The 13,040-nt window shown below is 46.7% G+C and overlaps 1 protein-coding gene across 8 annotated transcripts in view; it reads right to left on the bottom strand.

Moving 5' to 3' along the window:
* Positions 1–12,349, bottom strand: part of LOC117237594 (homeobox protein B-H2-like) — a 31,602-nt gene extending 19,253 nt beyond the window's left edge. The window contains exons 1-3 of one of the 8 annotated variants that reach the window (XM_033501718.1): positions 11,627–12,349; positions 9,393–9,725; positions 4,257–4,328 (exon numbers count right to left, since the gene is read on the bottom strand). In XM_033501718.1, the coding sequence (XP_033357609.1) occupies positions 4,257–4,328; positions 9,393–9,543 (223 nt within the window). In that variant the 5' untranslated portion in view covers positions 9,544–9,725; positions 11,627–12,349. Of the gene's footprint in view, positions 1–1,237; positions 2,538–4,256; positions 4,329–9,392; positions 9,726–10,015; positions 10,258–10,277; positions 10,441–11,626 lie in introns of those variants that run through there. The other 7 variants (XM_033501720.1, XM_033501719.1, XM_033501722.1 and 4 more) reach the window with 7 other exon arrangements.
* Between the last annotated feature and the right edge of the window lie 691 nt (positions 12,350–13,040).

The raw sequence follows: 13,040 nt of genomic DNA, 5'->3' as shown, positions 1-13,040 counted from the left end.
GTCTTTTTCTATAGAATTTACTCTTTCCTCTTCTCTGTTTCGATCGATGGATGTACGTACCGCGTACACGAAGATTAAGCAATTACATTTCCGATATTTTACAACTTCGTAAAAGCAAGATTAATAAACTTAGTAACCTCTCGTACACATTTACTGTACCACCGAAACCAGTTTATTTACGATTAATTACAATTACCTAGAGCTGTGTTTCGATGCTCGTATCGGCCCGATATACACGGTGATCGAGAATGCAACTACAAAGAAAGAATGCCGAATACATACGCCTTACCTGTTCTTGTTCCAGCCGTCTTAGCAGAAAGACCGGCGGACACAACGGTCCAAAGAATTTCGCAGCAAAAGTAAGCGGAAATTTGCATTTCGATTTCATTCGTTCGAAAGAAAACAAAATATTCAACGAAAGAACAATAGCCAGATATAGCGTGAAATATGCGGAACGATACAAGGTCACGATTATTGCCCGTTACGGATCGTTTCTCAACGAGCCTCTTCTATCGCGTCCATTCGTTCGTAAGCGAGGAAACACGGGACAAACGTCGAGCTACCCCTTAACCAACCTTGAAATACGCTCCTAATCGCGTTAATCGCGAGTACCACCGCTCTTTCTATTCATTATCGATACGATGTTTTCTAACTACAAAGAGCAATACATCGATAATAAACGCGCGAAACGCATTTTATCGGCGAATCGCGACTTTATCGCGTCTTCTCGACTTTCGAATAAATGTATCGTGATCATCGTGCGGTTCGTGCGTGAAAATATCCCCCTCGACCTTCCCGCGTATAGTTACAGACCGCTGTACCGCAAACGAAGAAAGAAGTAGCCGGCAAGTGCAACTGCTCGACAAAAACTGCTCGACTTTAACACAATTATTCGTTTCTCGGATAAGCTAATTCCTTTTGACACGTATTTGGAAACTTTTGTCGCGATTAATTCGCGTAATCTTCGACGATCGCGTTATTCGCCCGATGATCTCCGGTAATCGTAACTTTAATTAGGATTAATTAGGAGGTCGCACGGAATAAATCTCACCAAGGTGAGCTACGATCGTCAACGGTTCGGACGTTCGCTCGATGTCGAATTATCCAACTTGAACGCGGTGAAACTTTACTCTAAAGAAAGAACGATCGGTGGAGCGACTGAAAATCCAAGGCGTTCGATTCGAGAGCGAAAGGCAGACGAGAAATGGGAGTGTAGAGGGGTAAAAGTTTGGCTCACCGAGCAGATAATGTCGTATCCATTTTTTCTTGGGCGGGGGCGGCATCCAGCTGCGTACCGGCTCGTCGTTGACGACCACGTCGATTATACCGACGACCTGCGTCGGCATCAGACTATTCGCATCTCTCAGTCCGTTTACATTGTTATTCGTCTCGTTAGCGATGTCGATCGCACGCTGCGCTCCCGCAGCTTTGACCGCGTTCAAATTCATACGAGGTTGAACCGCCGCTGTGCCATCCGAAACCAACAGAACTCCCATGTTCCCGACGATCACACGCGTTCTCGCGCACGCTGCTCTCCGCTGCGTACAACACGCGCGCCAACGAAAAAGAGAAAAAGGAAAAATAACGAGCACACGGATACACACGCACCGATACACGCGATCGACGTACGGACGTTCCTCTTCCCTTTCGGTACATTCAAGCGACAGTTTCTACGACCAATTCGCGATGCTGCCCGATAATTTTCTACTCTCTATAATCGGAGATCGGGTCGGCGATGCCTCCTCGTCACAGCCGTGAATTTCCGATCGGGACGATAGCGAGATTCGCGTTCCCTTGTGCCGCGCAGTCGGGACAGTACCCTCTTGCTCCGCGCTCGTAGTCGGTACTACGACGACGGTTAAGGTCCGAAGCACGAGAACGAGGCGTACGGCGCTACGAGCGACGACCGCACCACGACGTACACGTACCGCACAGCACAGCCGTAATTACCACGATAACTTTCCAATATACATAGATGCCGATGGCTTTGGAACTTTCTTCGATAGGAACTTGGATCCGTATGCGTGCACGGTTACACCAGCAGCGAGGAGCTTCCCTTTAACGGCGACGAACCAATGGCCTGGTAGTATAGTATACGAGGTAGATAAACACGTCGTTGCTCGGTGGTCGGGTTTTCGAGAACGCATAGCCTTGCGACGACCGATAAAACTGTCGTCCAGGACGTGTCGAACGGAGCGGTCGCTCGAAAAGAAGTGGAAACGACCGGGAATGCGAAGCGCGTGGAAAAGAGAGAGGGCTGCGTCACAGTTTCATTTCAGAGAGGGGAAACGGTTACGACGAATGAATACGACGAGGTCGCTGTTTATACCGGCAAGAAAAAATCACAACTTTCGAAACATTCGCGACACCGTGTCTCGTGCGTCGTGGTGTCGCGTTCGACGAATCTCCTTGTGCGCCCCAGTCTCCACGGGTTCAAATTCCTCTTTGACTAACCAACATCGACAGTTTCGATATCCAGAAATCCTTGATCGAGCATCCTCGTCGACCGACGTTCGTCTCGACAGTTTCGTTGCTCGTCGATGATCGTATACGTTCCTCGATTTCGCGATTATATATGGTCACCGACGTCTTCGAAACACGATCGATGCCCATTTATCGAAATCAACGTTCCATCGACTCGTCCATGTTCGATTTAGCTCGGAGAATAGCCGCGACTCTCCGAGACAATACGCGTAAGATTTCTAGAAGTGTCGATAGTGCGTGAGCAAATCCAAACACGCTATCCTAGATCGCAACACGGCTACGGATTTCTTATTCGACGGATCGCACTTGTGTAATCGCGACTGATAAAGCGGCGTCTCGAGTATCCGTGAATCCGCGACGACGACGCACATCCAGACCGGCGACCTTTTGCGCGTATCTAACAGCCGGTCTGACTTCTCATGTATGTATGTATACGCGGCTCTACGACTTGCTCCTCTAAAACCAATCTATATTATACGACACGACGACTCCGCCAGCTTGATAAGAGAGACCACAAGGTCGATCGATCAACGAGTATCGCGTCGGTATGTCCTTCTTACCAATTTAAAGAAACCGATTTAAAGAAACAACGACCGGTCGCTCGTATCGATCGTTCGATCGCCCGTGTAATTTGCCAAACGAAGGAATCTCGTAACCGCGTGAGTCGCGGGTGCCGACTGAAGTCTAAACGTAAGTGCCACCGCCTCCAACCTGAGGATGACGATCCCCTGTTCCCTTACCCCACCTCATCGGCCCGTGCACGCCACCAGTGGCGACGGCATGGCAGCAGCGACGCCGACCAATCTCCTCTCGACCCTCCGCCGCCGCTTTCCGTCACATCTCCGTTCGCGCGAGAGTTGCCTCCAGTCACCCGCGACACTCTGTCCTTGTCGCCCGAAGGCACGCTGTCTATCTCTTCGTCGGAATCCTTCTGTACGTATATATACATATACATATACATATATACATGCATACATATATATATACGCGCACGCGCGCGTGCGCGCGCACACACACACATACGAAAGTACTATGTACGATGTACGACGTGTTGAAACTCGAAACGGCCGCCGCGAAATCGCGTGTGCGTTTCGAAACGTAATCGGAGCGAACGAGAATCGTTAGCCTCGCTCGACAACGAATACGCTCGATGATAGAGAAACTCGTCGACGTAGGTGACAAAGAGGGAGAAATACGGAGAGAGTCGACGACGTTTCGATTGAGTCGTTCGACTTCGAAACGCGTTCCAACGCAGGCTCCTTTATCTCCCTGTTCAGTAACTGTTACATTCTTGTTCTTCCGTGTTCGTTGGCACGCAATGGTTGGTTTTAAAGAACGACTGACGCAGTGCCCCGTCACGTAGAGAAACTGGATCCTCGTCGATCGTCGACAGATTAGGAATCGAAGGCGATCGCGCGGAATCGTTCGAACCCAGTGAATTATGCATGCTCGCCGTAATAGGCAGAACAATCGATTACTTATTTAACACGACGCGCGCGTCTCGTCTGTGCGCAGCGTGTCTGTGCGATTCGGAATGGCGAAAAAGAAAAAACAAAAAAAAAACAGTTATTGTGCGCTCTGAATTTTGTAGCTAAGAATACACGAGGCCCCCGACTGCGAGGACGCGCACATTAATATGCAATATGCACGCGTGTCCGATTGTGCTCGATCGAGGCATCGAATCAACGTGTTTTCGACCCGCGTCGCTTTACTTCGTTTCAATCGAGATAACGTTCCTTAAACACGTAATGTTTCTGTTTTGACACACTTACCGTCGATAATCAGCATCTTCTCTTCGCAAAATAAGTCATCTTGCTCTGTACGTTCCCGCTTTAACTTGGCACCTGAAAACGTAATAAGGAAAATCGATAGTTTCGGATCAAGGAGAAGAAGAAGAGAGAGATCGACAAAATGTTTGGTAAACGTTAATTGTAATACCCAACGGATCGTAATTGTTACGCTCCGCCTTAAAAATGCAACGTGCCCCTTTCCATCCCCTACGCGCAATGTCACCGATAAACGCGGCAGCATGCAGCGGCGAACAGGAGAACAGCGACTGAACTACCAGCGGCGCACCGGAGCGCAACACGTCACCGTTCCGTTGCACTTCCATCGCGTTCCTGGTCTCGATCCTTCGTTAGATTTTCTTCGACGCATCTCACCGCGGCGTATAAGCGTATAAGCTTGAATCCACAGGTCGATAAGGTATGAAAAATTGAAGGAGGCGCGTCTGCACGTGCTAACACGGTAGGGGAATGGACAAGGATATTCCCCTAGTTTAGCAGGCTGAGCGGCAACGATAGATTGAACGGTATGGTGGGGAAAAACGAAAACGCCGGGGAATACCGTCTCGCTTTATCTCTGTTCCTCCCTCTTTCACCGGGTCAGCCGAGGACTCGGCAACGTCGCAATTGATCAGAACGCCACGCGGCCGGACACGCGTGGTGGGGGCTTGCCGGGGACAAGGCGCATGCGCACTCGTGCGACTCATTTGCCCGCGTGCTCGTTCGCCGACACAGTGCACCGCTGCGCGTTCTGCTCCGTTTTACTTTGCCCTTATTTACCCCGTTCTTCTACTCTAACCCACTTTGTTTTCTCTCAATCTATTCGATCGGCGATCGAATTCGTTCGTCTCTATCCCGTTCGCGTTGTTTCAACGGCGAACGCGTGACCGAAGGTCCTTCTAGAAACTGCTCTCGTGTTCGTTTCGCCTATTTTTCTGCCACGCAATTCATCCTCTCGTACTTTCGTCCTCTATTTTCCCCTCTTCGCGATACAGACTCGCACAAAGTCAGCTAATCCGCGCGTATCTGCGGATAGTGTGAATGTTCGTCGGTAACGACCAGTGGGTTACGAGCGCCCCTACGACAGTTTACAGAACGGCGCACAACGCACTCCGACTGATGCTGTGCGGTAGGAGTGGTTAGCGATGATGCAGCGGTCGATCGCAGGCTTAAAGTCCTGGGATAGTCGAGCGATACCGATTTTAATGCCAACGGACTTTAGTACACGCCGAAGCTTCGTCAGAAGTATTATTCGAATAAAAAGAAAAAGCTACCTCGACGCCCAAAAAATGTGTAAAATTTGCATATCCGTGGTCTTTGAGAAATTTCGATCGGGTTTGAATCAATTACGCGTAACCATGGAGGAAAATTAAATCCCTCCAACGCACATAGGTACTTCTCCCTTGGGATCTACGCTTCGCACGCCTATCGTGCTAAACACGCGCACGCTACGTGCGTTATGAAGTTGTAAAGCTGAATTGTAAAGCATCGTTTAAGCAACACGATAGACAGACTTAAATTATCGTTTAATGCGCATTGCCTGTTATATCACGCACCACCGTGCCAGCGAGCACGCGCAACGCGGTAACAGACCGGATGCGCGGAGATAGGGAGCGAATTACAACGTTTAAATCATCCGTATTACGATCGTGTTCGTGTGCGAGACCGGTATATACTCGTGGTTTTCCACTTTATAAGCCGGTATATATCGAACTTGCACAACTTTCGATTCTTCTTTTGCGCATTTACGTGCTCGTAACTTTTTCATAAATGAATTCGTTAAAAAACCCGATCGTTTATTTTATAAAGACAACGAAGAAAATGCATCGTTACAGAGTGCAAGAAAGGTTTTATCGGAAAATCATACGCGCGTATCTTTGTAAGGAATTTCGTTTCAACGCATTTATCACCGAGTTACCCGATAATGAGGGATCGCTCGATAACGTTGTCAGTAAGAAAATCAAGCCACAGGGATAAAATTGAGGCGTATCGCGAAACGCGCATTTTCCCGTCTCTCCTGTCGCACTTCAACCGTGCGCACAGAGGCGTGACCGTGAAAACAAGGGATCGATCCCCCGATACGCGTGTATATTCACCTTCCTTTAAGATTTCATCACGACCCACAGGCAAAATAGACAAACGCAACAATACGTCGGTATTACATACGCTCGTTATATACCGTACCATCTTTTTCATTCTATCTCTCTAACCGCCTCTTTTCCTCTACTTCTCTCCTTAATAATTGCAGAAAAACTCATATCTCTATAAGATAGAGATATCAATCGTTCCCGATCTTTCTGCTACATCTTATATGCGACGAAAAATGAGCTTCCCCCAGATCGAAGGATTAATGTCAGATAAGATTTATACCTCGTCGATATACAAGGATGAACGAATATAGATAGCACCGAATGTCTCGTCCGTAGCACCCAAATTTAAACTGCCTTTTGCCAGTTCACCTGACACGTTCATTGAGACGCGCGTTGACGCGCACGAACCCACGAAACGGGAAGATCGATCTGACCTGTATCGTACGTGTATTTTTTTTTTTTTTGCCCGCCTGCCTGCCCGCCTGCCTCCTGCCTGGCTGCCTGCCCGCCTTCCTTCCGCGGACGTATAACGCACCACGCGTGGCTACCTGCGCGATCTCCTTCATTCCCCCCTCTCCGCCGTTCCACTTCCCTAACCGGAGATAGCCAGTGTCCACTGCGTGTTTCTATGTACCGTGTGTGGCAGTGTGCGCACCAGCGGCGCACGCTCGAGAATTGCTGCTGATCGTAACGAACCGCGCGATAAATCAGATGCGTGCGCGATAACGATGGAAAAAGCTGCATGAATATCGCGCGAGTGAGACAATAGCGAGAAAAAGCGTGGTATCGATACGCGAAACGACACGGGACGATAAAAGGGAAAGAGACAGAGGACCACCGACGAAGGGACAGCCAGAGGTGTCCTCCTGGATTCCAGCGAAAAGGAGGAGAACGAGTGCAAAGAAACGCAAAGATAAAGGGGAAGAGCGGTAGGAAAAGAGAAGGCGCGCTGGCAAACATAAACGGCCGTGTACAAGTAGGTGGCGCGCTCGTGAATGAAGTACAAAAGCTGCCGTAGTTTCTAGAGTCAGTGACCGGGGGTCCTCTGACTCCCCACTATACCTTGGTGTACACAGGTTCGTTCCTACCGTCATCGTCACCGTAGCGCACCACGGTCACCATCGTTACCCCTCCAAAAGCGATATCGCGTATCCCCACCTCTCTAATCCACCATCGCCTCTTCCTCCCACCCCTTCCGCCCTTTCTCCTCGTCTCAGTTCCCTGGCGCAGCGTCTACCCCGCGGTTCCCCGCTACAAGCTAACGTGTACCCTTCCCTCTACGTACGCTCCCACCTAAGCCTAACTTCCGCCACCCTTTGCCTTTATACGTGCCCAGTGGCCTCTGTACGTGCACGTTTCTGATGGCTGGTTCACGTTGGATCGACGACCAGAGGGGAACCCGATGCATACGGTCAACTAAATCGCACCGCTCCACCCCTGCTCTCCCCTCGCTCGATTCCACTCCCACTCTCTCTCTCTCTCTCCTCTCTCTCTCTCTCTTCTTTACCTTCTCTCTTGACTTTTCAACCTTCTATCTCCTTGAAACTTGTAAACACTTCGCCTGACCGCTTGTCAATCGCGATACACTTTCACGCAACGATATTAACGCGAAAAGCCTTCGAGTTTAACGTTCATCGCGAGATAATGTTTAATCAATCCGAGCGCAAACCGACTCGCGATAAAAAAATTTCTGAGAAAAATGCGGGCGTTCGCATGTTCCGAAATTTCGATATCGCGCGGATTATAGTAGGAGTTGACGTAAAAGGTAATCGAGGCGAGGACTTTTTATCGGAACGGATCGTACTAGCTGGCGGAACTACCGGTTCACCTCGACAATGATCGTATAACTCGTAATCAGCCACGCAGCGACTGGTTTAGCGATTTTTTCGCGAAACTTTATCGCGACGAATCATTTGACTCGGGTAAAGTCAATGTAATCGTAGAGAAAGAGACCGATGGCATAGTGGCGTGCCGTCACCGCGCGTTTCGTGCTCGCCGAGAACTCTTTCGCGTGTGCTAAGACTCGCTTTACAGGATCGGTCGGTTGAGTCATTGACCTGGGAAAACGCGGGAATCAAAGGGACACGACGATGGTACCCCTCGAGCGATCGACCGAACGCTTTTGCGATTATTATCGCGTCAACCATCTAGCTCTAACGTGTCTTCGTTACCGCCTTAGAGCCATCACCGAGCTCGTTAAACAGAGAAACCCATCTAAAAGATGTTTCATCGAGATAGACCGATAACTCGGACAGAAATGCAGGAGAAATTCGTACGTGGATTTTGTAGCACGATTTTATTTTTATGGAACTTTCCAGCGCGTAACGCGTAAAAGCCCGTCAACCTGTTTGAGAATCACTGTTGCGAGGGAAATCATACCTAATTTGGAGGCGGTGAACGCATGGGTCATCGCGTGCTATTCGCATGTACACTGCAGTGTTTCTCATTCCCCGCACACGTATTTTGCAATTATATTTTTTCTTTGCAGCAGCGAGAACGTTAACGGTCGCTTTTTGCGATACCGTCCCAATGCCAATTCCTATTCTAAGCTCATAAAGCAACTCTTAGTTTCGTAATATTTTTTCGAGTACTGAGAAAACCATTCTGCTACAAAGTACCATAGGGCTATTTCTCGACATTGATACGCGATTATCGAATCTATCGTTATGGTTGGACACTGTGACGATCAAAAGTTTAAATATAATAATTAACAAAAGTTTGCATAAAAAATTCTCAAATCTTCAAAGATCTAACAGAATAAGTAAAACAAATAAAGCAATAAAGTATACCAAAAGAAACAAACGTTTCTAACTTTTCTCCAAATCTATATAATTTTACGATTTGTTTCAAAGCTTATTTCTTACGGTGAAATTCGCGTTTGGGTGGAACGTGGATTTTGTATTGTCACTCGTTCGTGCATGAAACGAGCATCAAGCCGGTAGAAGATTTTCAGGAAGCAATTCGCAGCGTTAAGCTATTCTACGTATTTGTATGTATTGTGAACGGTAGCCGAAAAGTGGCGCGTGGTACTCACCACGTGGCTCGTTGGAGTTGTGATGGTTGGAGTGGGGAGCTACAGCGAGCGGATGATCGGAGGAGGAGGAAGAGCTGCTTGCGAGGCGCTCCCTCGTTTTCTCCTGCTGCTCGACGAACCGCGCTGCTTCCAGCAACGTTTCCAGGCTCATCCTGACGTTGCCGATTCGCTCCACGACGAGCTTTGTTCCTTTTCAAGATCCTTCGGGAGATTGAGACTCTGCGATCGGACCGTCGATTCCCGTCGCCGGCTGCCGAGGACGAAGAAGTCGAGAGCCCGTTCTCGTGTCTCAAACCTCCTCTTTTTCTGCTGCTGCCAGCCGCGGGTGGCAATCTACAATCCACAAAATACAAAAAATAACCATTTAGTTATACTGAAAATGCACCGGATCGCAGTGTCACTTCAGAGCGAAGGGTGGGGGTACGTAGCAACTCGTTGGATCTTGATTTGTCGACCTTGGCAAACGCGAGAGGAGAAGACATATGTAATAACGTAAATACTCGCGTTCGTTTCATCGTCCGCGATTTATTTAATAACCAGCGTATGATACACCAAGAAAGAGGTAGAAAGCCAATTAGCTGGACATGGTACGACACTTAATCGACGCCACGGCAAGTGCGAACCTCTGTTACCGTGAAAAAATTACACATGTCACATCCTCTCGTTTGTTTTGCGAGGACACGGCTTCGGATCGACCAACAACCATTTCAACTGCATGATCGTTATTTTTCCTTAACGTTTGACACTTTGTTGTTCGATAATATTATTAGCTTCTTCGTACGGAGCTGCAGACGGTACGGACACGACCGGTGTCTGAGTATACGTCACGTGACGTACGCGTGACGTAACGCAGTCGCGCGGGAAGCTTTATCCCCTCCCACGTACCGTCTTCGTAATACCTCACGGAGGAGGTGCGCAAGCGCAACGTGCGCTTTCCTGGAGCACAGAGCATTAACACGCATCTTGAGTTCCGATCGCTGGAAACAATCTAACAGTCAAAAAGAAAATAACGCGAAGAGACGCCGTTCATATCGTTCATAATATATATCTCGCAATTTACTGCTTGAAACACGGTTGCGAATGTACTTTACAAAAAAGTTGTTCTCCATCTATCATAATCTTGATACTGATGAAATAATAAATTGTAAGGAAAATCTTATGCATGATATACAAATTTTAGATATATTATATGTAACAGCATTAATAGATTGAAGATTAATCAACATGACAAACGATAAATCGGTATGTTTATGTATTCTTTATGTTTACGTCTTATCTATTATAAACATTAATGAAAGAAACAAATTTCAATAAAATAATCGAGAATGATAAAGCTGGACATCCCAAAAGTATATAAGGAACAGAAATTTGGGAGATTTCAATTAAATAGAAGTTGAACTAGATGTTGTTAAATGGAAAATTATGGAGTGCACTTTACACTTTTGTAATGGTTAAACATTCACTGACACTAAAATCATAGTAGAGCATAAGGAGAAGATACGCAGTGGCTTTAGGAGGCGTTGTCGCATCTTAACGAGTTGGATTAATTTTCCTGTGATGTAGCGTCGATAGCAGAAACGAGAGTCGTTACGTGGCGTTGATACGCGCAAGAGCGTATTCGCGAATACAAACATGTAGAGTGTAGAGTGTAGAGTGTGTAGAGTGTCGGGTGCGAGCAGTCCGAGAAATCAGTGAGCGAAGAAAAAAGGTTGACGAGACAGAGGCGGGAAAGGCGACGCAGAGAAACGAGGTTCCGCCGCTGATTTGAAAAGTAGATATATCCCGGGCAATGTAATCGCGAAAGCGTACCACGATTACAAGCGGATACAATTGCATTCCATAGTAGGCGCAACCATGCAAAAATAGGAAAGAAGAACACGATGCACTGCGTGCTGCGAGTTCGAGTAAAGGAAAGGCTCTGTCTATCGAAGAGTATACGAAAAGTCAAGAAGCGTGCCGTAGACCGAACGAGCTCCTTAAACTGACAAAGCGACACACACGTTAGACGGGCGACGCACGCACCGTTGGCCAATAGGAGCTTGCTATAACGTGACGTCATGAGTTGAAGTACCGTGCGATTGGCTAGGTCTATTATGGCACGGAAAACACGCCACGCAACCACCTATACACATGTTAATTAAATAGGCGATAGTTCTGACGAGATAATGTTCCGCGGAGGGTTTTAAACGGGCGTGGTAACGCCAGAAACCGCTGGAAAATAATCAGGAACTTACAGGTACGCTACCAATATATTTCGGTCACAATGGAAACACGCTGGAACCCACTTTCACGGTAGAAATCAATTTCTTGCGAGAATTTCAACGATATTTCTCCTGTCAAATACGCGACACATGAGGAAAATCACAAGGCACTTGTCAATTTTTGAACAGCGGACGATCTCGCGACGTTTTACGATACACGACGGTTATAACCTGATCGATCTAGCGCGTGGCAGAAACATTTTACAAGTGCTAACCACTGCGCATCAACAGCCATGCTTGCTTGGCCACGATTCACGTGTCTGGGGCCCGAGGTATAGACCAATCAAAGCGCGGTTCATGACGTCACCTGGCTGTATCGACCAATGAGCGCGGCCCATGTGACGCAGCACTCCGCTGGGCGTGTAAGAGAAGTGTCGAGCTGCTGTATATTGCTCGTTAGTTGGTGCACTTTTTTCCTGATTTTCTCACGTTTTCTTCGGTACCATTGCGAAAAATCTATCGAACCGAGGTCTCGGAACCAGACGATATCTTTTACGAACACGCTTACCTTCCGGTGGACGCCAGAACGGACGAATATCGCGACAATCGTACACAGCACACCCGACACCCGGCTCGCCCGGGCAAACACTCACTCCGATCTCGGCGGCGTCACCCTCTGCCACCTTTTGTCACGTTCCTTCTCTGTCACATGGATCGGACCTCTACGCTGTTGCCACTTCTACCATATAGAACCATACAGTTCATTGTTTACTTTTGCGCGCGCGCCAAAACCACGTCCCGTCACTTTTTCTTACCTAATTTCCTACCTTTCCTTTTCCTTTCTTTCGATTTACACGAGATATCTTTTTTAATAGTCTGTCAAATCTTTGTCACGCAATCAAAAGATCATTCTACTATTCTACTAAATATTATTTGAACTAATAAAATTTTACTTATGTTTAAATAATTACGTTTCATCAATTTAAAAGTGTACGTTCATTTAAAAGATAATCATAACAACTTGATGTCCTGAAATGTGGTATACATACTTTTAATGGTGTATAACTGTATAAAACGTTTTTAAGCTACATACGTCTTTATTGAAACAGAAATGTTATTAATAAAAGTAAACCAGAGAGATGTTTAGCATCTATATTTAAGAGAAATATAGATTAAAAATAAATATAAAGATTAATGTTCATCGTTGTTTTGTAAATTATTATCACTATATATATATATATATATATATATATATATATATATATATATATATATATATATATATATATATATATATATATATTATAAGCTATTATATTATATAGTAAATAAAATTAGCTCAAGTTAGTTTTAAGCTAGCATAAATGATAATGTGTTTAGTATAAAATCATGGCTTGGCTTATCTGTAAGAGAGTCAATCGAAAGCCTTGTAATCCCATGACTGTAT

Source organism: Bombus vosnesenskii, unplaced genomic scaffold, assembly GCF_011952255.1.
Source record: "Bombus vosnesenskii isolate JDL3184/JDL3185 unplaced genomic scaffold, Bvos_JDL3184-5_v1.1 scf7180000013383, whole genome shotgun sequence".
In the NCBI taxonomy this organism is placed as follows: Eukaryota; Metazoa; Arthropoda; class Insecta; order Hymenoptera; family Apidae; genus Bombus; species Bombus vosnesenskii.
This window is presented reverse-complemented; position numbering and strand designations above follow the sequence as displayed.